Raw genomic sequence first — 27,256 nt, forward strand, 5'->3', positions numbered from 1 at the left:
TGCTGCCGCCCTGCCGAGCTCCTGCTGCCGCCCTGCCGAGCTCCTGCAGCGGCCCTGCCGAGCTCCTGCAGCGGCCCTGAGCTCCCGCTGCGGCCCCGCCGAGCTCCCGCTGCCGCCCCGCCGAGCTCCCGCTGCCGCCCCGCCGAGCTCCCGCTGCCCCGCCGAGCCTCCTCCCCGCTGCCTCCCCGGGGAGCCGGCGCAGCCCTGTCCCCCCTCCCAGCTCAGCAAAGGGGCTCTCGGCTGGCTGAGGGAGAAGCGGCCCAGCCCCAGCCCGAGGTCACGCCCCACACACAGATCCCTACGGCAACTCTGACAGCTTTTACACAAATTTAATGGAGGGTTTGAGCACTTTAAAAGTTAGTTCATCTTATCCTTTTATTTTTTTTACAAGGTAAGGGAGGCAGAGACCTCTCCCTTCATCCATTTTTTGGCATCCCTAGCCTGCTTGTGGCTCAGGATGGTCCCTGGGGACATCCTGGAGCGCTAGCCTGCTCTGGTGCTGCACAAAGACCCCGCTGGGGCTTTTAGTGGGACATACCAAACCCACCCCACACAGGCAGAGAAAGAATGTCCAGGTCTTAGTTCCTGAAGAGAACTACCAGATCTATCCCATTGGGATTAAAGCACGGAGCAAGAACAGGCCAGTGCTGACAGCTGTGGCACAGAGAGCCCCAGTGCTTACCTCAGAAAGCTCCCAACCAAAGCACCCCGAGTCTGGAGAAGAGACCAAAAAGGCACCACAGCCCCACTGCTCGTTCAAGTGTTGACAGCAAAATTACGGGTTACCTTCACCACACCCCCCAGGAACCCCATGACTGCCTCTGGCATTCCTAAGGACACACTGGTTACTTTTAACTCCAGCTTTCTGAACAGTTTATCCTCACAGCTCTGCTGGATGTTGAAACACTGCAGCTGGAGTAAACTGTTCAGAACTTCTGACGCTGCTCTGGCAGCCCCAAGCTATTAATGGGATAAACGACACAAATACAGAGAAAATCCCAGCCAGGAGTGACCTCGGGCAGCCACCTCTGCTGAGGGTAGGGCCAGGCAGAGCTGGCTGCTCCAGGCACCACAGCCAGGCTGGAGCATCCCCAGGGATGGGAGCCCACAGCCCCTCTGGGCCCTGTCCCAGTGTCTGACCACCCTCACTGTGAGAGTTTCTTCTTCTTCTATCAATCTGTTGTTTGTTTTGCCCCTCACCCCTATGATAACCCTTTAGCTGCCAGCCTGGCTCGCTGCAGAGGCTGAGCTCCCACATTGCAGAGCCCCCAGAAGGTCTGGGAGCAGCATTCCCGCTGCTCCACAGAGCCCAAAAGCACCTACTGCACTTTAGAATCAGGGTAGCAAACAATTCTGCTCTCCAAAATCCCTCCCTAACGTCTCCCCTTACTGATAAGGGGGTAGAGCTTATTCTTGATAGAAGTGAATGTCTTTTTATATAAAATTCACTGAGTACATCACCAGCATTATTTATTGATTACAGGATTTAGGGTTTCAACAGAGCTTCTGTGCTCTTTAATTACAACACAGACCAGCAAGCAGAGCCAGTGGCTGCTAACTCACAGCAGGGTGAAAAAATAACTCCAGAAATGGATTTGTGGAGGGCTTCTGAAAGAACCTGAAGCCTCCTGGTCCCACAGGGCTCTGTGCTCAATCCAAAACCTCTCCCTGAGCAGCAGGATCACAGTGGCCCTGGCTTAAGTGGGACCAAGGTGCCCTCTGGTGCCTGCTGGGCATGGAGATTCCTTGGGAAGCCGCAAGGAGAGGGGAAAAAGGAAATAGAAAATAAGAGAGAGACACAAAAACCTTCGTTTTAACACAAACCACAAATCTTTATGGGCAGGGAAAAAAACCCACCCAAATCAACTAAAATGCAATACAGTGTCACCACCTGGGAAAAGGAAAATTAAAAATGCCAGCCAGCATTAAACTAAAAGCTCTTAAATAGAGAAAAACAGTAAAAATATTCTAAAACCTGAGGTGAATAGAGGGCCCAAGGAGGCATTAAATAAAAGGTTTTGTTCTCATATCCTCCCCCAGATTTTTATAAGAGCAAACAAAAGTAATTTTCACCTTTGACAAGATTTTATGGCAAATTAAAGACGTTTCTGCCATCTGATTGCTTTTGCCAGTTAGAGAAATTCTCATAATGCTTTGGCACAACAGATAGCTCCTGCAAGCAGTGAAATCCTCACCACAGAGCACCAGCTTGTCCATCATTTCCATTTTGGCCCTCTCCTGCAAAAGCATTGCTGTGTCTCACGTCCCTGTCCATAGGCAGCCCGACCCTCCTGAGACTCAGCTCGCCGTGCGGGACGTTCCAGAGGCGTCCCTGAAGCACGAGCAGAGCTCTCTGAGTGTGCTGATAGCCACCCACAGCCCGCTGCTCCCTGCTGTTCATGGCAAACTGTGAATTCCAACATAGCTTTTGTTTCTTTTGACTCCTGTTAGATGGCTTCTGCTGCTGAGACAAAAACTACTTCAGCTCCAGTTTGGAGATACACTTCATGGCTTGGTACCAACAGCTGTCACTGGCCCTCACCAGCACAGGGACCACCAGCTCCAGTGTTTAGCTGACACTCAATACAGTTTATTTGGTTGTTACACCAGTGAATGCCAAGCAAACACCACTCTTACTCAGATCTGAGAACATCATGTCAAGCAGGATGACCTAGAACAGGTATTTTGTTATCCATCCGTAGCTCTGCTTTGGGAGCCACTCATGGATTTTCAGTTTTGATGGGAAGTTATTAGGTTTCCACTCATGCAAGGAGGTAATAAAACAGCATTCACCCCTGTTTTTGGAAGATTAAATGATGTAGCCTTAACAGGTAAGTGTTATCCTGCATACTGTGTATTTTCCAAACAAGAGTTAGTGCCTAAAAAGTTTATTCCAGCTATTGTGATACTCAGGGCCTTGCTTATTGTATGTAAAGACATCTCAACAGAGCTCCTCTGGCATTGTTGCGCTGTGCTGTTTGACGCTGTCCTTCGTTCTCACTGAAACGTTGTCTTGTTTACTGGTACTGTTTGTCACAATTAAAGAGAATGATTCTACTGTGCACAGGACACCTGGCTCTCGTTCTTGGAGCAGACACAGGTGCTTTTGCTCTCCTGCCTTTGGATGCTGCTCTGACTTTACAAAAGCCATTTAAGCCCTAAATTTGCAATGGTCACCTCAAGAGCAGAACCTGAGGTCCAGGAGCCACTTCCCCACGTGCTGAGGCCTCCAGAACTGAGGCTTGGCCTTGGCACACACTGCAAACCATCCCTTCACCCCCTGTGTTACTAGAAGTCGAGTTCTCCAGTAAAGCAGCAGCAATTCAAATGCAAATAGCAGACCAGAGAAAGGAAACAGAAACACTGCAGGCAAAGCTCATGTAGCCAAACCAACATGCTTATTGCAGGTTAAATCCCAAGTGAAACCCCCCCAAAATAAACCCCTGCACTCAACAGAGCATTCGGAAGCACCTGCAGTGATGCAAAACTACTTCAAAGTTTCTCTTTATCAGAGGAAGTTCCTCATTTAAACGCTCTCAGGTCACTGGGTTGAAAACAGCTGATGCACTCACAAGTTTTTGCCTTCCAGTGCTCCTCACAAAACTACACCAAAATCAATCAGCTTTAACCAAAACCATGCTCTGAGGCCAACAGCCTGATACATAACTTACTCCTAATTTTTTATGCCTCTCACTGAACAAAGAGCAGATATTCTGAACTTTTTAAAGTGGTATCTTATATAACATCATTTGCCTACCAGTACCTCAGTGGGAAGGCACAGATCACCGAGTTACAACTGACTGACAAACAGCTCTGGCCCCCAAAAATCTCTCCTATATTTGGGCATTACAGATTGGTAAAAAGAAAAAGATATCATCATCATCGAAATAGGCTCAAAATAAACCAATTAAAAAAACCTCCAGGAGAACTAATTACACTCACAGATGACTTAAAGCTCTAAAGAATATTCTTAATCAGAGAAAATGTTCCAGTGCACACACACAGATTCCTTAAGGCATTCTCAACATCTTAATACTCCTGAATTCAGCCAAATGCAGAAACCTCAGTTTAGGTCTGGGGTCAATTTTGCAAAGACTCCTGAAAGAGGGTGAGGAAACAAATTGGATTGCAAGTTTTCCACCTGAGCTTTTCAAGTTACTGCAAGGCAAAAGGTGTCCTTGGTGCAAAGTGAAACTGCAGCTGCTGCAACTGAAACCGTGTTGCTTAATTTACCTTCTAATGAATGTTAATTACATAGGAAAGTGTTGCCTTTATAAACCTCTGCAAGTCTAGATGGAGATGATAAAACACTTACTGTCACTGGCCACTGACCAAAAAGGAAAAGCAGCACTCACCTTGATGTAAGTGTTCTGAATTTCTACCAGTTCTTCCCCAAGTGGAACTACAATTTTTTCCACTTGTCTCTCGTGAGAATAAGGCTGAATTTCTGGAGAATCTTCAGCGCACACCTCTATCTGAGCAATCAGCAAGTTGGAGATAACTTGTTGCACAGCCTGGCAAAGAAGCCACAAAAACAAAGTAACTATTTCCATGTTTTAGCAGGTCTTAAACAGAATTGTAAGGAAAAGGCACCCATTACCTGGGATGAAAAAGGAAAGGAAGGTCAGGAAATAGAATCCCAGACTGGCTGGGGTTGGAAAGGAACCTTAAATCCCAGCCCTGCCATGGCAGGGACACCTCCCACTGTCCCAGGCTGCTCCAAACCCCAATGTCCAACCTGGCCTGGGACACTGCCAGGGATCCAGGGGCAGCCCCAGCTGCTCTGGGCACTCCTCACAAATAAATAATATATGGTTTATAGCATGAAAAGCACCAAGCCTCAACAAGTAATGGACTGCAGAGAGATTCAGTCTTGATGTGGAATTCTAATGGACTTCAGGACCCTGCAGAGGCTTCAGGCAAAAGAACAGAGCTTCCACTCAACCTTGATTATTTAAGTCTTGCAAGAAGCTTGGGCTCACCTTGGTGTCACTGCCAGGGGTGGCACTCAGGGCCAGGACCCGGAACTGATTTGTGTATTTGCTCAGCTCCCTCACCACCTAAGAACAGGAAAGTTTCATTAATGCCCTTAAAGGAGATTATTTGCTTGTACAAACTACATCAATGAAAATACCCACTAAGGAGGAAAGGCTTAACAAAACACACTAAAAATATTGAATCCCAGAATGGGATTGGGTTGGAAGTGACCTTAAATCCCACCCAGTTCCACCCCTGCCATGGCAGGGACACCTCCCACTGTCTCAGGCTGCTCCCAGCCCCAATGTCCAGCCTGGCCTTGGGCACTGCCAGGGATCCAGGGGCAGCCTGGAAATGTACCAAGAACAACCTTGGCAAATTATGAAATATTTTCTCCCTTGATTTAACAAAAGTATTGACAGCCCACTAACTCAGGAGAGCTGCCAAAATGTGAGTCGGAAGAAAAACTCTAAAACAAGTAAATCATGGATGATTAATCCCATGAAATCTGAACTCCACAAAATATCCAGTAAATTCCTCCAGTGGATCAAAGCAACTTCTTACATCACCTATTGCTCTGAGGAAATTAACCCATGATACTACAACAAACTCTTGGCTAATCAACACTAACCCCACATATAAAAAGAAATCTTAAACTGATATTACTCTGTTAAAGAACCTTACAAAAAAAACCTTACAGTTTTTTTTAAACTGCCCAGCCAAAAGTATTTTTAAACCAAAATTACAATCTAATGTAGGCATTAAAAAAATACCTTATAGGTATTATTAATAAACAAGGCAATGACAACACACAGGAGTGTTGAATCTCTTTCAAACAAAGTTAAGGACCTCAAGGACAATCTCCCACAGCTGTGACAGGGGCACTTTATGGAGATCCTGTAAATAATTTTGGGGAAGGTTTTTGTAACTGGGAGAGAAGAGTGGGGGTGGCTCCAGCCCTACCTGGCAGTAGGCATGATTGCCAAGGGCTTTGTGGGCTTCATCAATAACCAGACATTTGATCTCCACAGCAGGACAGGTCCCACGGGAAAGGTCATTGACCATTATCTGAGGTGTGAGGAAAAAGACTCTCTTGGTATTCCACAGCTCCCGCCGGCCCAGAGCCTGGGTTCCTCCTAGAAATAAACCAAATAACATCAGGGAACTGGTTTACTGGGAATAAAGTATGGCCTGTGACCTGAGAGCGATAGGGCTGGCAGACACACAAAATTATGGAATGGTTTGGGTTGAAAAGGGACCTTAAATCCCACCCAGTGCCAGCCCTGCCATGGCAGGGACACCTCCCACTGTGCCAGGCTGCTCCCAGCCCCAATGTCCAGCCTGGCCTTGGGCACTGCCAGGGATCCAGGGCCTCCCCACCCTCACTGAATACAATGACTGGGAAGAGGTTTTTTCCATTAAAAAGTTAAATCCAGAAGCATGGTAAGACTGGGAAGCTCAAGATGTCTCATAGCTGCCCACTGCCCTACACATCATTTAAAGCACCTCTGGGAAAGGTCTGGGCCAAAAGAGAGCTCATGCGTTCAGTCATTAAGGCTATTGCTCCAGTGAGTAACAAACTGCAGCTCAGGGGGTCCGAAAAAACTTTATAAAAAGCGGCAAAGAAAGCAACAAGTGGAGGGAAGGAGCGGGGGGAAAGCTAGAAAAAGGATAGAAAGCGTCATTATTCTTTGGCTTAACCATCACACAGAGCCCTCTGCGTGTGCAGCCACCCGCAGGCTGCGACCCACGGAGCTGCGCCCCAGCGCTTCACCCTTTATACGGATGACCTGGGGTTTTACCTACTGCGAAACCAGCAGTTAACCCTCCAAACACCCCTCACGTTGTATTTTTTCCCCCTGCGCTGTGGCTTTTCACCCCTCGGGCAGCAGCCCGTACCTGTCATCTCCGCCATGTCCCGGGCCGGGATGCCCATGACGCGGCCGCACGCCTCCATCTGCTGGGCCACCAGCGGCTTGGTGGGGGCGAGGAACAGCACCTTCCCCGAGGGGAACCAGCGGTAGAAGTTGTACATGACCACGGCGGCCACGAAGGTCTTGCCCAGCCCCGTGGGCAGGCACACGAGGGTGTTGGCCAGCAGCGCGGCGCCGGCCATGCGCTCCTGGTACGGGCGCACCGGCAGGTTGGTGGGGTAGATCCAGATGGACCCCGCCGCCTCGCTGAACCCCTCCACCGGGCCGGGGTCGGCCGCGGCCGCGGCTGCCAGCAGCAGGTCGTCATCGCTGTCGCCGCCCGCGTCCCTCGGCTCGGTTTTGCTCTGGGGCGCCCGCCAGACCTGCGGCAGAGTGCGCTGCCGGCCACCGCTCATCCTGCCCCGCGCCGCTTCACGCACGCCGCCATTTTAGCCCTGCCCGAAGCTTGAAATCGCCGCCCAGAGGCACGGGGAGCCGCCTCCCGGCCCTCCCCTTCTCCCCCGGCCGTGTCCCGGCCCTCCCCTTCTCCCCCAGCCGTGTCCCGGCCCTCCCGGCCCTCCCCTTCTCCCCGGGCCGTGTCCCGGCCCTCCCCTTGCCCTGCGGCTCCCGCTAGCCCGAGGCAATCCCGCTGCCGCTGCTCTCGCTCACGGCGCTCCCCGGCCGCCACGAGGCGGCGCCATTTTGCTCCTCCCTCCCTCGGCGCCGCCGCTGCCCTGAAACCTCCCCGGAGGCTCGGCCGGGGGTGAAGGGGAGGGCCCGAAGGCGGCTTCCCGACCCTCCCCTTCTGCCCCGGCCCTCCCCTTCTGTCCCGGCCCTCTCCCGGCCCGCCCCTTCTCCCTCCCGGGCGGCTGCCAGCCCTCCTCTCCGGAGGAGGAGCAGGAGGCGGGTGGGAAAATGGCGGCGGCCGCGGGCCCGGCGCAGCCCTGGAGCGCCGAGGAGCTGCGGAGCGAGGCGCTGGCCAAGAAGGAGATCATCAAATTCCTGCAGGAGCACGCGGCGCAGGCGGTAATTGCGGGGGATAATAAATAATTTGGAGTTGCGTATGGGAGGTTTGGGGTTTTTTTCCCCCCCACCATCTCACGCGCGTGTCCCGCAGTTCCTGGCGGAGCACAAGCTGCTGGGGCAGGTGAAGAACGTGGCGAAGACGGCGAATAAGGAGCAGCTGATCGCGGCTTACACGCAGCTCTTCCACACGCAGGTGAGGGCAGGGGGCGGCGGGGATGGAGCCGGGGCTCGGGCAGGGCTGGGGCGGTGAATGCGGCTCCTCATCCTTCCCCTCGCAGCGCTTCAAGGGCACGGACGGCGCCGAGAAGGCGGCGGAGAAGGCGAAGCCGGCCAAGGCGGAGGAGGCCAAGGGGAAGGCGGTGAAGGCTGAGGAGGCTGTGGAGGAGGTGGGTGTGATGCCCTCACCTCGCGTTTTTTGCGTGGAAAGCCAGATTAGCCCGGCCACTTGTCCCGGGGTGAGGGTTAGGGGGATCTCAGGGAAAGGCTCTTCCCCCAGAGGGTGCTGGGCACTGCCCAGGCTCCCCAGGGAATGGGCACGGCCCCGAGGCTGCCAGAGCTCCAGGAGCGTTTGGACAGCGCTGCCAGGGATGTCCAGGGTGGGGTTGTTGGGGGGTCTGGGCAGGGACAGGGGTTGGGCTGGGTGGTCTTTGGGAATCTTTTCCCGTTCAAGAGATTGTGTGATCCTAAGTCTTCAAAACCCTGGTTACACCAAAGTCCAGTGTTTGTACCCACCTTAACCTGAACCTGCTGCAAATGTTGCAGCCCTGCAGTAACATGAATACATCATTCACTAACAGTGTCTTCTTTTATGCCTTCAACTCAGTGGTTGTTCAATCTTGAGTGTATCTGAGACTATTTAACCTGCCAGTCCTAACTCTCTTTTTATAACCTTAGGGGCCACCAAAGTACACAAAATCCATTTTAAAGAAGGGCGATAAAACCAACTTCCCGAAGAAAGGAGACACTGTCCATTGCTGGTACACGGGAAAGCTGCAGGATGGGACAGTCTTCGATACCAATATTCAATCAAGTAAGGTTATGGATATGTAGATGTGCAGATAAACTGTTTGGGTTGGTTGCAAATGCTTCCGGAGGGAATTACCTGGGCTCCTCCAGCAGATTCGGGCAGGGGTTTGCCTCTGGAAGGTGTCTGGGGGCATTCCTGACAAACAGCTTCATCATGGTGGTGTGGAGCTGCCGGGTGTCCTGCAGCTCCTGGATCCATGAGGCAGCGCAGGGCAGTATTTTAGGACTGGCTGGTGTCAAGTGACACAGCTGCATCCTGCCAGCCCTGGCTTCTGGCATTCCAGGCCTGGGGAATGTGGAATGCAGGGAGTCAATCCGGGCTAGAGCTGCTTCGGGGGCGGGGGCAGTGAGATGGTTCCTACAGAACTCTGGCACCAGCAGTGTCCTTAATTTCTCTAAACAAACACACCCTGGGGCCCTTCTGTGGTAAATCTTTAAATTTGGAGGCATTGGACTGAGAGGGATTTGAGTACTCCAGTGTGCAATATTCCCTGCTGGTGTTTTTGTGACAGATCAGAGGATTTGGGGGTATGAAATTGTGCAATACTGGAAAGGCTTTCCCAGCAGTGATGTGCCACACTCAGGAACAGCATTCCAGAGTCACTGGAATACTCTCTGTAATTCCTTGTATCTGTACATTCCCTGTTGGATTTCTTCAGTTCCTTAATATGTCCATGCCTTGTACAGTCAACCTGAGTAATTCAGGAATGAGTCTGTGGGGTTTGAAAGATGCTTTGGTGCAGCTTGAACATTTAATGAAGTTTTTAGTGCACAGCACTAATATTTCCCCTGAAAATCTGATACTGGGCTAAAAATAATATTATACAGACAGATATTTGTATAAAGCATGATTATAATGGCAGTTTTACCCAAAGTGTGGAGTGTGCTGGTGTGATGTTGAAGCAAATGAACATAAACCTCTTTTCCAGGTTCAAAGAAGAAAAAAGCAGCCAAGCCCTTGAGTTTCAAAGTTGGCATAGGAAAAGTGATCCGAGGTGTAAGTAGAGCATTAAGGGCTCCCTCAGAGTCCCCGGGGAGCTTCATTCTGTGATTTATGACTGGGCTGCAGTTTTTGGGCTGTTCTGTCTCTGGTGGAGGCAAATTGCAAGGGATTACCCTGGGAGGGTGGAACATTCGTCCTCAGAGTGATTCCCTCCTTAGGCAGTGCATGGAGAACAGGCTCTGTTCCCTGGGATCAGCCCAGCCTCGGGCTCCTGTCAGTCTCTCACAGCAGCCAAGGCTCTTGGGATCCTGGGGCTCCATCCATCCCTGTGTGCATTCCCTGGGCTTTACTCTGTGCTAGGGCTGGACAGCCCTTTCCATGGGGAAATTCCTGCTGCTGTCCACCCTGCCCCTCCCCTGGCCCAGCCTGAGGCCGTTCCCTCTCCTCCTGTCCCTGTTCCCTGCGAGCAGAGCCCGACCCCCCGGCTGCCCCCTCCTGTCAGGGACTTGTGCAGAGCCACAAGGTCCCCCCTGAGCCTCCTCTGCTCCAGCCTGAGCAGGAGAAAGTCGTGCTGTGGGATGGGGTTGGAGCTGGGAAGGGGACAGTGCCCATGGGCAGCGCTGCAGGAGCAGCAGTGGCCCGGGTTTATCCCTGTGTTTATCCCGGGTTTGTGGGTGCCAGAGCCTTCCCTCCATGGGGACACAGCACCAACCCCTGGGCACTCCTGGTGGGCTGCTGGGAAGGGAATACTGAACCGGGGAATGGTGATGGAAACAGGCGTGTTCCCGTCGCTCCCTGTGTCATCCCAGCAGGGAGCACGGCTCTGCTCTGTGGGAGCTGTGGGAGCTGTGGGAGCAGGGCACGCCCACCCCCCGGGGTGTTCCACAGGGCTGGGGAGGATGCCCGGGGCTGTGAGGGGATTCCCGGAGCCGCAGGAAGAGCTGGGCAGTGCAGTGGCTGTTGTCCCCGCGGGGCCCTGCCCCGGCACCGGCTGGAGCTGCTCTCTGTCCTTGCAGTGGGATGAGGCCCTGCTGACCATGAGCAAAGGAGAGAAGGCCCAGCTGGAGATCGAGCCCGAGTGGGCCTATGGCAAGAAGGGGCAGCCTGATGCCAAGTATCCTTCCGTGACCTCTGACTCCTTAGGGAACCTGGGAATGCTGGGGGCACTGAGGCGCTTTATGGACAGGAATATTACAGCGGGGTTCACCTGTTACAGCAGGCTCAGGATATTCCCACTCAGGGCATCCAGGGCACTTCCTGGGGGGTGCAATTGCCCTTTTATTTTGGAGAAAAACTCGTGCAGGGGGAACTTGCTGCTGTTTTCCACCTGCATTTTTATTCCAGCTGCTTCCAAGTGCTTATGCCTGATGGGGATCCTAACGAGTGTAGGGAGACAGGAGGGGAGTTACCTGCTGCAGCTGTAGGGACAGAGTTACAGTTGGTTCTGGGATACAGCTGAAGTAGGGGGTAGAGGAGTGTTCCTGCAGCGTTTGCTGCAGCCCTGTTTCTTGTTTCCAACACTTCTGGAGGAGGGGAAGGGATTGTTCTGTGCTGGAATCCTGTAATCTGAGGAGCTGCCTGGACGCTTCTCCCCTGTTGACAGTGGAACAGCGTAACCTCCCCTGCCCCAAAGCTGCAGACAAGGCTGGGGCAGCTCAGGGGAATGAGGAGCAGGGAGTGCTGCTGAAGGTATCCATGGAGCTGGCCCTGTCCCCTGACAGCTCCTGCTGGATCCAGGGTGTCCAGCCGGATCAGGGACATCCCAGGGACACGGGAGAGGCCGGGGAGCAGCTGGGGACTCCCTGCCCCGGGAGGGGTCACTGCAGGGGCTGTTTCAGCTTCCTTAACACTTGCCAACAGGATCCCACCGAATGCAAAACTGTTCTTTGAAGTGGAGCTGGTGGATATTGAATGAAGAATTTCCCCTGCTGCTGGGAATCTGTTTCTGCCACAGAGAGCTTCCTGCCGGTGGTGTTGTAACTCCTGGCTCCGGTCACAGCGGTGCCTTTCTGGAGCTGAGTGCTGAGTGTTGTCCCCGCCCCGCTGCTGCACAGCGGCAGCCCCCCACTAAACCGCGTTTGTACCTGCCAGTGCCTCCCTTCTTTGTGTCTGTGCTCGCCCCGCCCCTCTGCCGGGGCACTGCAGAGCCCCGGAGCAGCAGGGCCCACACCAGCCCCGGCCCCTTCCCTCCTGTGCAGCCCAATCCCACAGCATTCCCACTCCATGGCTTATTTGACAGGAGTCTTCTCGCAGAGATCCGGGTGTTCCACAGGTGCTCCCGAGGTGTCCCCGCGCCACAGCCCCTCCTGTGAGCACCACCAGGGCTGAACTCAGGCATTCTGTTCTCCCTCCTGGCTCGAATGAGGCAGTCCAAGAAAGCTCAGAGCGCTACTGAATTCCTCGCTTTTATTACAAAAATGGGAATGATCACTTTGATCAAAATGAAAAAAGCTTTGCTCACACCGTGTACATGAAAAACTCTAAATACAAAACTCATCCCAAACACAGTTTGTGCTTTTAAAAAAGAACAAAGGTGGTTTTAATCCCTGCCCCCTCCCACACTACAGAACCCGTATGGCAGCTCTGCCAAGGCCCCCAATCCCAACACAGCCCCCTCCAGTCGGGCTGGGAGCAGGACAAGCCTTGGCTTCAGCCCCGGGGCCAGGGCCGGGCAGCAGAGCAGCTCTGGGGCAAAACCAACCCAAAGCCCCACAGCTTCACCCGCTCAATTATGGAATCATGAGACCGATGAGAATTCTTCTGATACTCCATAAATTAGTGCAGGGAATTAAAAAAAATCATTTATGGTAAATGAGAATTGTACAGAGACCATTTATCAGTTACCAGCACACGAATCTTGCTTCACACATACCCTGTGAGCAGCAGCTCGGTTCACATGCAGAGGACCAAAAGCAGGTGGCACAACAGTTCTTTCACAGCCCAAAATTAGAAAAATATATTTTTTTATTCCATCTTTGTTGAAACTGCAGCACAGTGAACTCCACTCCCTCCGGGGATCAAGTTGTGTGGTAATACTGTCCGTAATTCCAGGCGTTCTGGTAGTTGTACTGGAACCAAACACAGCAGCAGCATCAGCCACCGTGTCCCAGCTCCACAGGGAGCCCCTGGTCCTGAGGCAGCACAGCCCACCCCACACAGCTCCCCCAGCCCCACTGTGCCCAGCACAGCACCCCTGGGAATGCAGGACAACGGTGCCACTCCCTCTGGAAAACGCTGGGGAAGGCAGGCAGGGATGGAGGTACCATGCAGCCACAGGACAGATCCTCATCACAGAGTCACAGAATCAAAACACCCTGAGCAGGGAGGGACCCACAGGGATCATCCCAGCCCCTGCCCAGACCCCCCAACAACCCCACCCTGGGCATCCCTGGCAGTGCTGTCCAAACGCTCCTGGAGCTCTGGCAGCCTCGGGGCCGTGCCCATTCCCTGGGGAGCCTGGGCAGTGCCCAGCACCCTCTGGGGGAAGAGCCTTTCCCTGCTCTCCAGCCTGAGCCTGCCCTGGCACAGCTTCAAGGCTGCCATTCCTGCAGTGCTGTGTGTGAAACTCGGGGCGTTTTTCCTGGCCGAGCACTGGACAGTCTCTGTGCTGGATGAGACTCCTCCCACTGCCTGACTTTGGAAAGAATTCCTGACCCGGATGCAGGCAATCCCAAACCAGGGCTACCCAGGGGTTGTGCCCCAGCTGTAGCACTGCTCTCCCAGCTCTGGGGGCTCTGCACAGTCTAAACAACATTCTCCATTAAACCACTTCAAAACTTCCATGGATTTAAAAAACACGTGGATGTGGCAGCAGGGACATGGGTCAGTGGTGGCCTTGGCAGTGCTGGGGGAACAGCTGGACTGGATGGTGTTAGGGGGCTTTTCCAACCTCCACAGTTCCATTCCCAACTAAAATGCCTGGAGGAAGAGCCCCAGAGGACAAGCTGATTTTGCTGATTGTGCTGTGTACCAGCAGAACCCATTCCAAGCCATTACAGAATTACTGCCTGGAGACAGTCACTGTCCAGGCACACAGGAAAGGGGCACCCCAAGGCCAGTCTGGCCAAAACATTACCAAACACAGCAGCCCTGCTGCCCTGCCCTGTCCCCTCCCTGTGTGACGGGACAGCCACCAAACCGCTCCTCGCTCCACACAGGAGCACCAAACACTTGTGGAGCAGGCCCAGGAGGGATCAACAACCCACAGGAGCCGAGTTTTCCGTTCCAGGAGCTGGATGCTCCCAGGCTGCCCCTGCCCAGCCCCGTACCTGGTACCAGGCGTTGTAGTTGTAGGCGGCCTGGTTGACCTGCATGTCCCCGTCCATGAGCTGCGCCGACGCCAGGCTCGGGTCCTCCGTCAGCAGCTTCTTCTCGTCCGGCTCCTCCGAGCTGCAAGGGAACACAGCCTTGTACTGGCACCCTGGAGAAACGCTGGGCCTGTCCTCGTGTGGGGAGTAACAGCGCTCAGCTGGGGGCCCTGGCCCAGCGGCGTGAGGGAATTGGGCTTAGGGAAGGACAGCTGCTGCTGTGCTTCAGAACTGGCTGGGTTTAAAGCTGCTGCCCAAACTGACACAGCAAAGGCACGTTCCTGCTTAGAGACTGAGGTATTTTACCAGAACTGTTTGGCTCAATTCAACAACTCAACAACTTATTTTCCAAAAATGTTTCCATCCCTGGAAGCGTCCAAGGCCAGGTGGGATGGAGCTCTGAGCAGCCTGGTCTATGGAAGGTGTCCCTGCCCATGGCAGGGGGTGGCACTGCATGGGCTTTAAGGTCCCTCCCCATGAGAACCATTCTATGGCTACAGCTCTATTTAGTACACACTTTAAGAACTAAAATAAAGTGATTCTATCCTCACATCAGTAGGTTCAAAGCTGACAAACACCTGTATACACACTCACAGGCTAAAGAACCCCCCCAGGGCGAGGCTGCTCCCTGCACTGCCCCAGAGCAGTCCCAGATGGCTCTCCCAGCCCTGCCCAGGCAGCTGTGCCCAGTCCGTACCCGTTCTCCGCCCGCCGCTTCAGCGTCTCCTGCTCCTTCAGCAGCGCCTGGTGCTCGTCGTAGGCATCCAGGAGCCTGGGGAGAGCACAGCCAGTCAGGCCTTGCAAACATCTCTAACACCTGAGCAATGCCTACTCGAAACTGTAACCACACAGCAAACTGCAGTGGAATAAATTCTAACCGGTGACCACCACCAACAGGGGAAAGCCAGCCAGCCCAGCTCTATTCACAACAGCTCCAGCTCCCAACCTGCTGAACTCCCCTCACACTTGAGGCGCTTTTTATCAAGTTCCTTTGTAAAGAAGTTTTCTCAAGCGCTTTGTGATTCAGCAGCTCCTTCAGTGCCTGCTGGTGATGCCACCCACAGCAGCACTGAGATGTGGCAGTCAGTATTTAAACACTGGAAATTATTCCAATCCCAAAGCAGCACCTGCAGCCTTTCCCCATCCAGCAGGGAAGAACAAGTATGGTTAATGCAGCACAGGCATCCCGGCTAAAATTCCCACAGGTACTGGAATACCCCTTCATCTGCAGCATCTCACAAAGCCTGCAGCTTCTGTCAGTGTGCTCTGGGTGAAAAGAGTTCCTTGTATTCATTCTGTGCTCTGGGATCATTTGGGAACTGCAAAATTCCTTGTGCTTGATCTGTCTCAGATCCCAAACTTGTACTGACTGGCTGCCATGCAGAGGCAGCAGAATTTAAGGACAGCTATTGTTAAAAACATACAAAGCAGAAAAACTGACTTGTCATTAATCCTTCCAGGTTATTTAGCTGCAAAATGTAAATAAAAACAATAGACGATTAAGAGGCAAAAAGTATTGTAGTATTGAATTAAAAACTTGCATTTCTGGTGTATTCTCCCACAAAGGTGCACAGTTGTTACTAGTGCTGAACATAGAAAAACCCAGCCAGGGCAGTTTTGGAAACACACAGCAGCTCCAGGGAACAGAGCCTCAAAGGACACCTGTGTCACAGACCTGTCCCACTCCCCTGGGGAGCACCTGCCTTCACAGGGCTTAGCAAGGGGAAGCCACAGGAAAACCTGGCAGGCAGCAAAGCTCTGCTCAGCGAGGTGTTGGGCACTTCAGATAAAAAGGGGTAATTATCTGAAAACAGATTCCAATTCAAAATCTTTTCCTGTTTAAAAATCTATTCCTGTTTTAACACCAGGAGGCTGGTTTAGAAAAGCAGCTCTTCCTTACAGAGAGCTGATGGCACAAAGGAAACAATTTTAGAGATGCCACTGACCCCACCCCTTCCCAAGTGCTGCCAGCACTCTCCCCGTGAGCCCAGTTTGGCCACTGCCCACAGGACATCTTACTTGTTCACATCAGACCCAAAATCTTCCAGGAATTCCACTTTTCTCTGGGAGAATGTGATCCTCATTTTGATGGACAAGGCCCCATGGACAGCCTTGTCAAAGCAGCTCAGGATGTTCTCCTCGTTCTGCTTGAGGTCACCACTGTACTCCATCTCCAGCAGGTTCAGGTACAGTTTGGTGTTTTCCTGTGCAAAAGAGGCATTAGGAGGTGCACACCTGACCCTCACAGCAGGTATTTAACTCTGTTACACACCACAATTCACCCCATCAATACACACAACCACACACAACGAAGGGATTTTCCTTTCTCCCTGGGCTGGTTTGTTGCACAAACAGACCAGAAGTGACCAACAGCACAAACCCAGGTGCTGCACTTTGCTGGTAGCATCTGAGTGCCAGGTATTTCTGTGCTGACACCAAACCACCAAGTACTGCCCACACCAATAACACCAAACACACCAAGAACATTTAAGATTCTAAGAATTAAAACAAAGGTGCAAAGCACATTGTGCTTCTGATGGGAAAAGAGTGCAAACTTCCAGATTTCCAAGCTGGGACCCTGGCAACGTCAGGTTAGAGGGACTGTTGTCTTCATGCAGTAATGGGACATTACATCCAGTTACAACTCCTGTCATCACTGTTGCCATGTTTTACAAAACGCTTCAGAAAGAGAGAAAGACACCAGGGCGGTTTGAGTTTTGGGTAAGACAGCCAAGAGGGAACACATACTTTGTCCAGTTCTATGGCTTCTGACAGCACTTTTCTTGCCTTTGGCAGGTTTTTCTGCACTTTGAAGAGGTGCCGGGCGAGTTTGATGGCATAGAAGGAGGCTTCACTGATGGACTTGGCATTCCTGACAGCATCTTCCAGCAGCTGCTCCGCCTCCTCCATGTTGCCGTGCCGGCGCTCCAGGCTCACCCTGCGCAGGCGGATCATGGCCAGCCCCAGGATGCACTCCTCAAACGTCTTCAGGATCCTTCTGGCTTCATCAATGTTGCCTGGAACAGCAGGGAGATGCTTTAGGACAGGGCAGATCCCAGAACTCCCCCAGCAGAGCCCCCCCCCGGGCAGGGCTGCCCTTACCCTGCTGCTCCTCGAAGGCTGCCCACAGCATGTGCACCATGGGCTTCTTGGGCAGGTGGATGGTGCAGGCCCTGCTGTACACGTGCCTCACGCCCTCGATGCTGTGGTTCTCCATGTATTTGGCATACTAGGGTTGGAAACAGAGCAGAGACCAGCCAGGTTAAAGCTTGTATTTGTCTCTAAGAACATGCCAGAACGATAAAATTCTTTTGTTTAAACCCATTCAGCACCTTTATGGAACCACTAGACTAGTTTCTGTAAGGAAGGACGTAGAGAGGCAACGCAGTTGGCAAATGCAGCAGTCAAATCTGGTTGCAAGCAGACCATCTCCTAATGCAACAGATATAGTTATAGATGAACAACGTTCCACAGGGTACAAGGGTTAGTCACCAGGTCAAGGTGTGCACCAGCAGAGCCGTGAGCTGCCTCCCTTACCTTGATCCAGAAGTCCTCATAGAGGGCACATGAAATGACACATCTCTCAAAGAGGACCACGACTCGCTCGTGAGTGCCATTCTCTATCTCAAACTCTAAGTACTCTTTCCAGTTTTTCAGCTGAATTTTCTCCAGAGGTTTTACATGAAAGTAAGGCCTCTTGATCTGCAAGAGTCACAGGATGCAACTGGTGATTACAAACACACCACCAAGGGGGTCCAAACAATCAACAGCCACACAACCAACATTCAGTTACTGCCATTTCAGTGATCAGGGCTCCAGTGACACCTCCTCATCTCCTCAAACCAGGGTTACCCAGGTGTGTGGATCAAGGGATTTACTGCACTGACATTCTAGGCTACAAACTTCCTTTCCTAGAAAGCTTTTGGAGTGCAGAGATGCTGGGCAAGGACCCAAGGCAGCCCCGTGTCAGTGACATTATGGACACACTGGACACTGCCCACATCCATCAACACAGGTGAAGTGCTCACTGTGGTACACTCAGCCCACAAATTAAACTCAGAATTTGGTTGAGAATCATGACAAGGAAAGACAGCACTGAGCTGGACTTCCTATTAAGTATTTACATCAAGCTGGTTATAGCAAGACCATGAATTAGCACCATCATGTTATTGTTGATGGCTGCAAGAGGGGCTGGGTGGGACAGAGCTCTGGTGGGACAGAAAATTAAACATTGCTCTGTTTACATTTAAATTGCTTTGTCTGGCATCCTGCCAGAGATCCTTTGCTTTTCCTCACCATCTTTAATTGCATTTGATTATGTCTCTCCTGTGCTGCAATTCCCTCTCAGATCCAAACCCACACAAATGGATGAAGAACTTACAGTAATTAAGGAGAATCCAACTCTTCAAGGCCACCTGAAATTTAAAGCCAAACCCCCCCTTCATGCTCCTCACTGACCTCTGGTGTGGAACCCAACACTCTGTGGCCATTTTGACCAGCGCACAGTCCCATTCCTGCTAAAAACAGCTCTAAGCAACCCCCAAAGTCTGGGTGGGATCTGTGCCCACCCACCTCTCTGCTGTCCTTGACAGACACGCTGAACTCTGCATTTGCAGCTCCCCCCAGCCCCTTGGTGCTCCAGGGCAGACACTCTCTCGTGGTAACAAGAGCACATTGCGGCCAGGAGCAAGGGGACACTCAGCTTCCCACACCTTTCCTGCCCAATGCCCGCAGTTCCAGTGCTCTCCCAAGTCCCACAGGTCTGCAGCTTAAGGCTTCCCAGGGCAGGAACCTGGGACACTCTGACTGCTCTGCTCCCTCCTGCCACGGGTCGCTGGCACAGAGCCCCCTGACAATGGCTCCCCACTCTGTCTGTGAGCTCCTGGGCCATCGAGGCACCCGGCCCAGACCAACCCAGTGCAATAAATCACCCACCAGTTCTGACATCACCCAGCCCAATAGAGAGTCTCTGAAACTCTGTCCCAGCTGGGTAACACAAAGGATTCTTTAGAACAAGAAGTAAATTTAAAACAAGGACCATGTTTGCCAGGAAGAAAATTATGAAGTTGTTTTTCTCAAATGTAATCCAACTTAATTCTACAGCAAAAGCTGTATATTTGCAGTGATCAAATTATTAGTTCAATTAATTACTTTTAATACATTATATACAGGAGGTCCATAACAAAAGTTACCTGATTAAGTGTGTAATGTTAAAATACAAAACCACAGAAATTTCATCCTCCTTTGAGCACAGGCTTACCTTTCAAAGGGAATCCCCTCCATCCCCTCATGCCTTTGCACCACCCCAGATGCACGAGGCAGCACTAACTCTCAGGACTCACTGGCTTAGCAAACATTACAGCACCTTGCCTCTCTCCAAACACTGCTCAGAGATCTTTACATCATCAGGTGCCAGGTGCCTCTTCACAAGAAAAATGGCAGAGAAGTCAAACTGCTCCAACTTTGAGTCTCTGTTCAAATCCCACCCCCCCCCCAACAGCTTAAGGCTGTTTCACAGAATTCCCAGCTCCCAGTCCTGTTTCCAAACCACTTGCTCGTGTTGCCTCACACAAACCCCACTTACCGCTTCCTCAAACGTCCACCTCTTACTGACTTCATGCTCGTTGTGGTTAAATATCTCCTGATGGATCTCAATGATTCTGTGCCTCATGTTCTCTATCTCAGTGATTAGCTAGAACAGAATTTTAACAAATGTAACACAGGCAGACATGGTATCACCTCTGTAACTGCTTCCTGTGCCAGTGAAGTGCATGGATTCTCCCTGAGCAGCCAGGGAAGGGCTGGGACACTGCCTGATGGAGCCTTGGCACACACAGCTGAACTGGCTTTTATCTTATGCTAAAGCTCATTTGAGATTAAGGCTGGATTTGGATCCTAGTCAGCCCCAGTTTCAGTGTCTGTGTTCTCACCATCAGCAATTCCTTCGGACAGCTCTGCACTTTCCTGGGCCTGTAAGAGTCTGAACCTGCCCAGGCCACTGCTGATGAGGAGTTTTCTTAGACCACAGATCCCAATCTGCTGATCTGGAATAATTACTGTTTGTTCCTAAGGTTTTGTACAGCGCTTCTTTCATTTTCTCACTCATTTCTTTAACACCTCTGCCAGCACTGGAAGGGGCTGTCCTGTTACCACACGAGCCACAGGGCAGCGATGTGCTCTGGGCACAGCTCAAGTGGCTGCAGGGGAACCCTTGCCCCAGCCCCAGGGAAGGACAGGGGTGGCCACTGGTGGGCTCAGTGATGTGCTGGGCTGCAGGACATTGATATGTACGAGCTCTCTGGGCACAGCCCAGCTACAGCAGACTCAGCTGGCTGCAGTGCAATCCCTGCCCCTGCCCCAGGGAAGGCCAGGGCGGCCATGCCCACCCCGTGCAGGTGCCCACCCCGTGCAGGTGCCCACCCCGTGCAGGTACCTTGGCGGGGTCGGTGATGTCCTCGGTGCCGCAGGGCAGCTCATCCCCGTCCTCGCCGCTGTGGCCGCTGGCGGCCGCCAGCTCCCGGCGCAGCTGCACAAACTGCTCAGTGGTCAGGAAGTCTCGGGGCAGGTTGTTCTGGATGTGCTCTTTAAACCTAACAACAGCCACAAAGCAGGCATGCAAAGGGGTTGTTTCATGCTGCACTGCTGCCCAACAGGGCACAGCTGTAAATCCCAGGGGGTTCTGCTTCCCTTCACGGCTCCTGAGTGACACTGAGAGTGCTGCCAGCACCCACCACCCTCACCAGTGCCGTGTGTCAAAGGGAAAGGGCAGCACGGCAGGCTGACAGAACCCTCGCCATGGAAAAGAGATGGCAAAGGACAAAACCAGTTATAAAGGAAATACTTTATTTCCCACGCCAGGAGATCTGTAGAAGTTACAGGAAAGACTGTGTGCAATTTAACTGAGGTTGCTGCTCACCTCTCCCTACAAATGCAGAATTCCACTGCCTAGAACTTAATCAGGATTCCTCTTTATTCAGTTAAATCGGTGCTTCACCACACGTGGGCATTGCACCAGAATTAATATTCAAAACTGCTCATTCTGATTTCTCAAAAACATCCTCTCTTCTTCCCCACACTTCCAATGCCTGTCCTTATTCCACAACAAAACACCTGAATTTAGCTAAAGCCAAATTCCTCAAATGTGCATCAGTACTTTAAAACAACCAGTCCAACTGCCTGAGTATGTCAGTAAATAACTACATAAAACTGTTTCAAGTTCTTGCGCTGAGTATTTCCACCTTTCACATGGCATTAACTCCCTTTACCTCTGGAAATGATGGCTGTAGAGCTGCGTTGGGATTCCCAGGATGCGGTCATAGATGGATGTAACTTCCCTTAGGTTTCCCTGGTCATTTTCCCAGTTTATATACATTTCCCAGAGTCTGTCAGAACGGAAATCTGTCCCAGCAGCCAGCACTGCATGTTCATAGGCTCTGGAAAAGGAAATTGTTTTACAGCGGTTTCCGGATGCCGGGACAGAACAAGGAAGGAAAGTCCTGGCTCTTATTAAAGGTTATGAGCACCCTCATTTATTTGAAACTAGACTTATACTAATTATTTACATTCTTCAAGGTGTTCTCTAGATATCTGCAGCAAGGTGTCTAGAGATTCAGAAAGCTCACACTCATTTTCTTCTTGCACTACCACAACAGAATAAGTAAAGGCAACAGCAAAAGCCACTTGCAGAACACAAGATATTAGGAAAACACACAACCTTTATCACTTTTGTCTTGTACAGACTACTCCAAACCCACCAGTGCAGCAGTGTAACACCCAGAAGCTGTGCAGCAATTCTGCAGCCTGATTCAGATTCAGTTCCAGTTCAATTAAGCTTTCTGATCAAACTCTAGTCCAACCCTTTAACCAGGCCCACTGCCAGCCACAGCAAGCAGACACATCCTAGCCATACCCTGGAAACCCCAAGGAATTAAATTCCAAGATTCCTAATGCTGCACTAAGTATTTCTTAACATCCAGTCTGAAGCTCTCAAGCCACAGCTTTTGCCCCTAGTACCACACTGTATTGTGTCCCCTTTCTTCTGGAATTTGGCTCCATCATCTCTTAAAAGCCCTTAAAGCGACACCAGGCTACTATTAATTTGTCCTTTATCTTCACAACACAGTAACCTGACCCCACTGGTGTGCATGGCTATCAGGCTGCTCCCAACTCACCCCCGGATGGTACTGTTAGTTTCAGGATCAGCAGGGTCCAAGGTCTCCTTTAGGAAGTTTATATAATGTATCCAAAGATCAACACTAAGAGGAATTGCCTGAAGCCCTCGGCGATAGACCTATGAAGAGAACATGAACTGTACTTCAAATCCTTAATGGGGTCCTAAGAGAGAGGCAACACTGTGTTATCCGGTGAACCTTAGAAATACTAATTACTGGAATTTTGTTTAAATAATCTACCATTACCATTCGGGTGGAGGTTGGATAGAACATGGCAATGTTCTGATCTCCACGTGCAGAGTCTTGATCTTCAAAGCGCAGCGGTCCCTGCATTCTGACCAGGTTGTGTGGGCAGGCTTTGGGGTACAGACCATAGGGCACAGACCCATTAGAGCATCATTGACAGCGTCTGACCAAAAATGCAATAAGATGGAGCAATTGTGACCAGCAAACCAACTATATTGCTTTGAAAATGAGTAATAAATGGAAGTGACAGAAAAGCCCTGCCCTACTTGTTAAGCTGCAGTGTAATACAGAGGCTTGCACTGCAAAGCTTGACAAACTGTAGAGGTTTAACGCACCTGCCAACAAAGAGAGAGAACATTAGCTCCAAATGCCACAGCTGGGACACGTGCAAACACGTCCCTCGAGCCCTGGCCGTGCAGGGCAGGCACTGGCAGCCCAATGACTCGCAGTGGGACAGTCATTGTTGGCTTTGGGACTGGTGGCAGCGCTGGCCCTGGGCCCTACGTACCTCGTCTGACTGCTTGACGTTGTCGTGGCGCTTCTCCAGGTCCGCGTACTTCTTCCAGTACCCATAGCAGTAGGGGTAGTGTGTGAAAAACCTGTCAAAGGCTTTCCTGGCTGCTGGCAAGTGGTTCTGTGGGAAACACAGAGTGAGCACAATCAGTTCTTTCCTTAGGAACAACTTCAGTTTATTTTACAGACAATTATTAACAGAGTGTTAGAAATGCTTGGTGTTATTTTGACATTCAGCAACCTGGGCTCACGGAAGGTGTCTCTGCACATGGCAGGGGGGTGGAATTGGATGAGCTTTAAGGTCACTTCCAGCCCAAACCATCCTGGCATTTTATGATTAAATGACAACAGTGGCAAGGACAACTGCCTTAAATCAGCATCCGTGACAGCCTGATGTCCATTCTGCATTTGCCACTGGAATCCCATGTCTTGTTTTAGTTCTTTATTTATTTCCAGGAGACTGAGGAGAAAGGGGCAGGCACTAACCTCCTGCTCTACATACTGCAGTAGATAAACCCATCCTGTGAAATCCTGCGGATTGTCCTCTACTACTTTCCAAAACTTGTCAAAATCCGGAGGGAAGCCAGCCTCGATATCTGTGGTCTGTAAACTCTCAATGTTTGGAATTTCGCTCTCCTGCGTGTTATCCTCATTGAGGTCGGGGGAGCTGTCCGGGGACTGCTCCATCTCAGTGACACTCATGATCTCGGTGCTGAAGTCCATGTGCTGCTCCTCGGCCACGCTCTCGGCGCTGGGCTCCGCACTCTCATTGCCCACAGTTGGCTGCTCCTCCTCCGTGCTCTCCGAGTTCTCCATGGCACCGCTGTGGGACTGGATCCTGTGGGAACAGAAGGATTCAGTGCTCCTGTAGCGAGATTCAAGCAGAGCTTGGGTGTGAATCGGCAGCTCAGAGTGTCCCAGGTGCTCCAGGCATCCCCGTATTTCACCACAACCCTGATTACATCTGTCTCACACATCAGCCTTGTTCAGCAATAAAAAATATTAACAGCAGTCATAGATTTTCACATCTGCACATAGAAATCGTTGTGGGTTGCTAAAAAACTGTCACAGGGAGCTATCGAGGTATAAAAGCGAATCATCACAGCTTTCCTGTAGGAGTCCAGTGGAAGTTTATTTTAAATAAAGAATTATGCTCAAATTCCATAGAAACATTCAGGCTGGAAAAGCTGTCTGAGACCATCAGGTCCAAGTTACTCCAGCAGTGCCAAGGCCACCACTAACCCATGTCCCTAAATTCATTCAATTCTCCTACTTAGTACGAGCCAGTAACTTCTTTATGAAATAATAGCTGTTAAAAGGTGCCCTCAATGCCAGGCTAAATCAAAGACAAGAATTACTGTCAGCACCAACTCAGTCCCCACTAGCGATGTCCAAATAAACCAACCAGCACCAGAGGGCCACAGAAATGCTCTGGCTGCCCCTAACCCACAGCCCCTCACTCCCCCCCACACCCAGTGCCAGGCGCTTCCTCCTGCCCCTTGGGACAGACTCCTGCTTCCTCCCACTGTTCCTTTGATGCCCCTGCCAGGAGCCACTGCCTGGCCCTGCCCTGCTGTGCCAGCGCCTGGCCAGCCTGACCTGGCTGCATGCCACCCTGCCTCGGCCTTCCCTCCTGGAGCCGGAGCAGGGGCACTGAGCCGAGCCTTCTCCCTGCCCCTCACAGCTCAGGGATCCTAGGGAACACCACCCTGCAGGATACAGCAGCTCCCAGCTGTGAGTCCAGCTGGGATGAAGGGCAGTGTTGGACTGTCATCCTCACACACTGCACTGCCACTCCTGGCTCCTTCTGTTCTCCTCGGAGCAGGTGGCAAAGCATTTGGGATTTTAAAAAGAAAAGAAGTCCCCACCCCAGAACTCTCCAGAGTTCTTTCACACTGAAAGCCTAAAGAGACAGCACCCAGACCACTGCTTTCACTTTGACAAGGACATGGGTAAAACACCACCATATAGAGGGGGAAGTTCTGGCCAGAGAGGAAAAAATCTCTCTCCCTTATCTCCAGCAGCTTCAACTCCAGGGATAACAGTTCATGTTTTCCCAGGAGTTCACCAAGACAAGGAACTCCAGCACAATGCTAAAGAGTCCATGTGGTCTATCCTGCAACTTCTCTAATAACTGCTTTTTAAATGTATTTCTGTTCTCCATCATCTGGCAGCCATGGGCTCAGAGCAGCCTGGGATAGTGGAAGGGTGGGACCGGATGGGCTTTAAAATCTCTTCCAACCTAAAGTATTCTATGATTCTATGATTTTGAGAAGAAAAACATCATTTGTAACATTGCATTATACATTAAGTATCAAAGAGTATTGCTGTGCCTTTACCAGTGCAACAGGCAGAGATCTGGATAATTCAAAGGCTGCTGCACTTCAGAGGGTACCTTGTGCAGGTTCTAAAGTCGAGGGGTAGGAGGAGGCAGTGACACAAACAGCAGCCCCAGCACCATTTACAGCTCTAAAATTTGAGGTAACCAGTGACAGAGGTAACTAGTGATGGGACAAGAGGAGATGGCCTCAAGTTGCACCAGGGAAGGTTCACGTTGGATATTGGGGAAATTTCTCTTCCAAGACGGTTTTCCACCCTTGGCACCCAGGGCAGTGCTGGAGTCCCCATCCTTGGAGGGATTTAAAAGCTGTGTGGATGTGGCACTTGGGGACAGGCATCAGTGGTGGCCTTGGTTGTGCAGGAGAATGCTTGGACTTAATGATCAGCCTTAATAATTCCATGATTCCATGGATTCTACCATTTTTAGAAATGCAGTAATTTACGACCTAAACTTATTCTGATGTCTAACAGATGTTTTCTCCCTCGACCTGATTCAGAAGACATTTTCCACCTTAAAAAAACTGCCCTCCAAATCCAGCTGTCTTCAGATTAGGAGGGGAAAAAAGAATGAGGGAGAAGCAGTACGGATCAGCACACAAGGTCTGACCTGCACACGAGGCTTCAAACTGAAACCAAGTCTGACAGCTGTTCCAGCAAAAGGCCTTCCAATCTTGTCGCTGGCATATCCCAAAATCTGACAGCAATCCATGGTTTAAACCAGCCAATGCAATAGGCCATGCCTAGGCCACCAAACTCCACGGGTGGGCATGAGGCTGGAGCACACCAGGGAAACTTAATTCCGGGGTTTTCACCTTAATTCCGGGGGTTTTTATATCACACAGGCTAAATAACTGAATCAGAGTATCAGACAGCTACACACACTGGTATTAAATAATTGATGCCAACATGTATTATTCACCCTGTTACCAGCAAAAGACTGCTGTACACAAAACTGCCGGTCACAAACGTGAATGAACGAATGGAACACAAACAGGGAAGAGGGGCAGGGGCAGGAATGTGGAGCCTTATCTGAGCCCTGCCCAGAGCGCTCCATTCACACCCCTGATAAGGCGCTGCTGGAACCACCCGGGGCAGGGCCGGCGCTGCCGGGCCCAGCACGGCTGTGCCGGGATTAGGTTTGAATCACGGAATCGTTTACTTCGGAAAAGCCTTTTAAGGCCATCGAGTGCAACAGGTGCCCGATGCCCACCTTGTCCCCAGCCCAGAGCTCTGAGTGCCACCTCCAGGAATTCCTGGGACACCTCCAGGGATGGGCACTCCAAACCTCCCTGGGCAGCTCCTGCCAAGGCCTGAGCACCCTTTCCATGGGGAAATTGCTCCCGATGTCCCACCTGAGCCTCCCCCGGCCCAGCCTGAGGCCGTTCCCTCTCGCTCGGGGCCTCTCTGGGCCCGGTCAGAGCAATCACGTCACCGGCCGCGAGGCGCGGAGCGGCTCCGCGCGGGCCCGTTACTCGCTCAGCGGCCGTCCAACGCACAGAACGGGGATACAAGGGCACAACAGGGACACCGGGATACGCCCCCACGGCACAGTTCACCCCTCGGGCACACCCAAGGCCCGGGAGCGGCCGCGGGAGGCGGCGAGGCCGACACGGCGCTCGGAGCGCCCCGCGCACGGCCCAGCCCAGCGCCCGCTCGCCTCTGCCTCCCGCCCCGGCTGTCCCACGGCCCGGCCGCTCCCGGCCGCTCCCGGCCGCTGTCGGAGCGCCCCGCTCTCCTCCCCACGGCCCCGCGCCCCCCGCAGCCCCCTCGCCGGTACCTGCCGGGGCCGCCACA

At 51.9% G+C, this 27,256-nt stretch overlaps 4 protein-coding genes and 1 non-coding gene across 14 annotated transcripts in view; 2 read left to right on the forward strand and 3 right to left on the reverse strand.

Annotated features, from left to right (window-relative positions):
- Positions 1-3,062, forward strand: part of LOC121673988 (heme-binding protein 2-like) — a 10,399-nt gene extending 7,337 nt beyond the window's left edge. For 2 of the 6 annotated variants that reach the window (XM_042047892.1, XM_042047893.1), the window contains exon 6: positions 8-3,062. The gene's annotated coding sequence lies outside the window, so the exon portion shown is untranslated. The remainder of the gene's footprint in view (positions 1-7) is intronic. The other 4 variants (XM_042047894.1, XM_042047895.1, XR_006019384.1 and 1 more) reach the window with 3 other exon arrangements.
- The window catches only part of FANCM (FA complementation group M), a 54,965-nt gene extending 47,523 nt beyond the window's left edge, over positions 1-7,442 (reverse strand). Inside the window, exons 1-4 of the mRNA XM_042047828.1 lie at positions 6,877-7,442; positions 5,941-6,113; positions 4,983-5,060; positions 4,356-4,514 (exon numbers count right to left, since the gene is read on the reverse strand). Coding sequence (XP_041903762.1) covers positions 4,356-4,514; positions 4,983-5,060; positions 5,941-6,113; positions 6,877-7,306 — 840 coding nt within the window. The 5' untranslated portion in view covers positions 7,307-7,442. The remainder of the gene's footprint in view (positions 1-4,355; positions 4,515-4,982; positions 5,061-5,940; positions 6,114-6,876) is intronic.
- Positions 7,443-7,724: 282 nt separating this feature from the next.
- FKBP3 (FKBP prolyl isomerase 3) lies at positions 7,725-11,973 on the forward strand. Its single transcript, XM_042047896.1, has 7 exons — positions 7,725-7,916; positions 8,008-8,109; positions 8,195-8,302; positions 8,811-8,946; positions 9,872-9,939; positions 10,902-10,999; positions 11,746-11,973. The coding sequence occupies exons 1-7, from the start codon at positions 7,806-7,808 to the stop codon at positions 11,798-11,800; spliced, it is 678 nt and encodes a 225-aa protein (XP_041903830.1). The 5' UTR covers positions 7,725-7,805; the 3' UTR covers positions 11,801-11,973.
- Positions 11,974-12,274: 301 nt separating this feature from the next.
- PRPF39 (pre-mRNA processing factor 39) lies at positions 12,275-27,250 on the reverse strand. Of its 5 annotated transcripts, none has more exons than XM_042047886.1 (14): positions 27,240-27,250; positions 23,609-23,960; positions 23,118-23,243; positions 22,364-22,482; positions 21,458-21,625; positions 20,626-20,782; positions 19,777-19,884; positions 17,730-17,894; positions 17,295-17,421; positions 16,941-17,209; positions 16,212-16,396; positions 14,890-14,964; positions 14,154-14,274; positions 12,275-12,953 (listed from the first exon to the last, which is right to left on the reverse strand). In XM_042047886.1, the coding sequence occupies exons 2-14, from the start codon at positions 23,936-23,938 to the stop codon at positions 12,903-12,905; spliced, it is 2,001 nt and encodes a 666-aa protein (XP_041903820.1). In that variant the 5' UTR covers positions 23,939-23,960; positions 27,240-27,250; the 3' UTR covers positions 12,275-12,902. The 5 variants fall into 5 exon arrangements, with proteins under 5 accessions (XP_041903820.1, XP_041903822.1, XP_041903825.1 ...); XM_042047888.1 differs by lacking the exon at positions 27,240-27,250 and adding an exon at positions 22,610-22,772 and having other exon boundaries at positions 23,609-23,830; XM_042047891.1 differs by lacking the exons at positions 23,609-23,960; positions 27,240-27,250 and adding an exon at positions 22,610-22,719 and having other exon boundaries at positions 23,118-23,195.
- Positions 16,772-16,857, reverse strand: LOC121674250. Its single transcript, XR_006019503.1, has one exon. It is a non-coding gene; the product is annotated as a small nucleolar RNA SNORD127 (small nucleolar RNA).
- Positions 27,251-27,256: the final 6 nt, after the last annotated feature.

This window comes from Corvus kubaryi, unplaced genomic scaffold (assembly GCF_017639235.1).
Source record: "Corvus kubaryi isolate FWS band 111438036 unplaced genomic scaffold, C.kubaryi_AGA036_p1.0 66, whole genome shotgun sequence".
NCBI lineage: Eukaryota > Metazoa > Chordata > Aves > Passeriformes > Corvidae > Corvus > Corvus kubaryi.

Coding starts and splice junctions, on each gene's coding strand:
- FKBP3 (XM_042047896.1), top strand. CDS start 7,806: ATGGCGGCGGCCGCGGGCCCGGCGCAGCCCTGGAGCGCCGAGGAGCTG. Junction 8,110..8,194: donor CGCAGCTCTTCCACACGCAG/GTGAGGGCAGGG, acceptor TTCCCCTCGCAG/CGCTTCAAGGGCACGGACGG. Junction 8,303..8,810: donor CTGAGGAGGCTGTGGAGGAG/GTGGGTGTGATG, acceptor TTATAACCTTAG/GGGCCACCAAAGTACACAAA.
- PRPF39 (XM_042047886.1), bottom strand. CDS start 23,938: ATGGAGAACTCGGAGAGCACGGAGGAGGAGCAGCCAACTGTGGGCAAT. Junction 23,244..23,608: donor TGCAGTATGTAGAGCAGGAG/GTTAGTGCCTGC, acceptor TGTTTCCCACAG/AACCACTTGCCAGCAGCCAG. Junction 17,895..19,776: donor GGTGGACGTTTGAGGAAGCG/GTAAGTGGGGTT, acceptor TGACTCTTGCAG/ATCAAGAGGCCTTACTTTCA.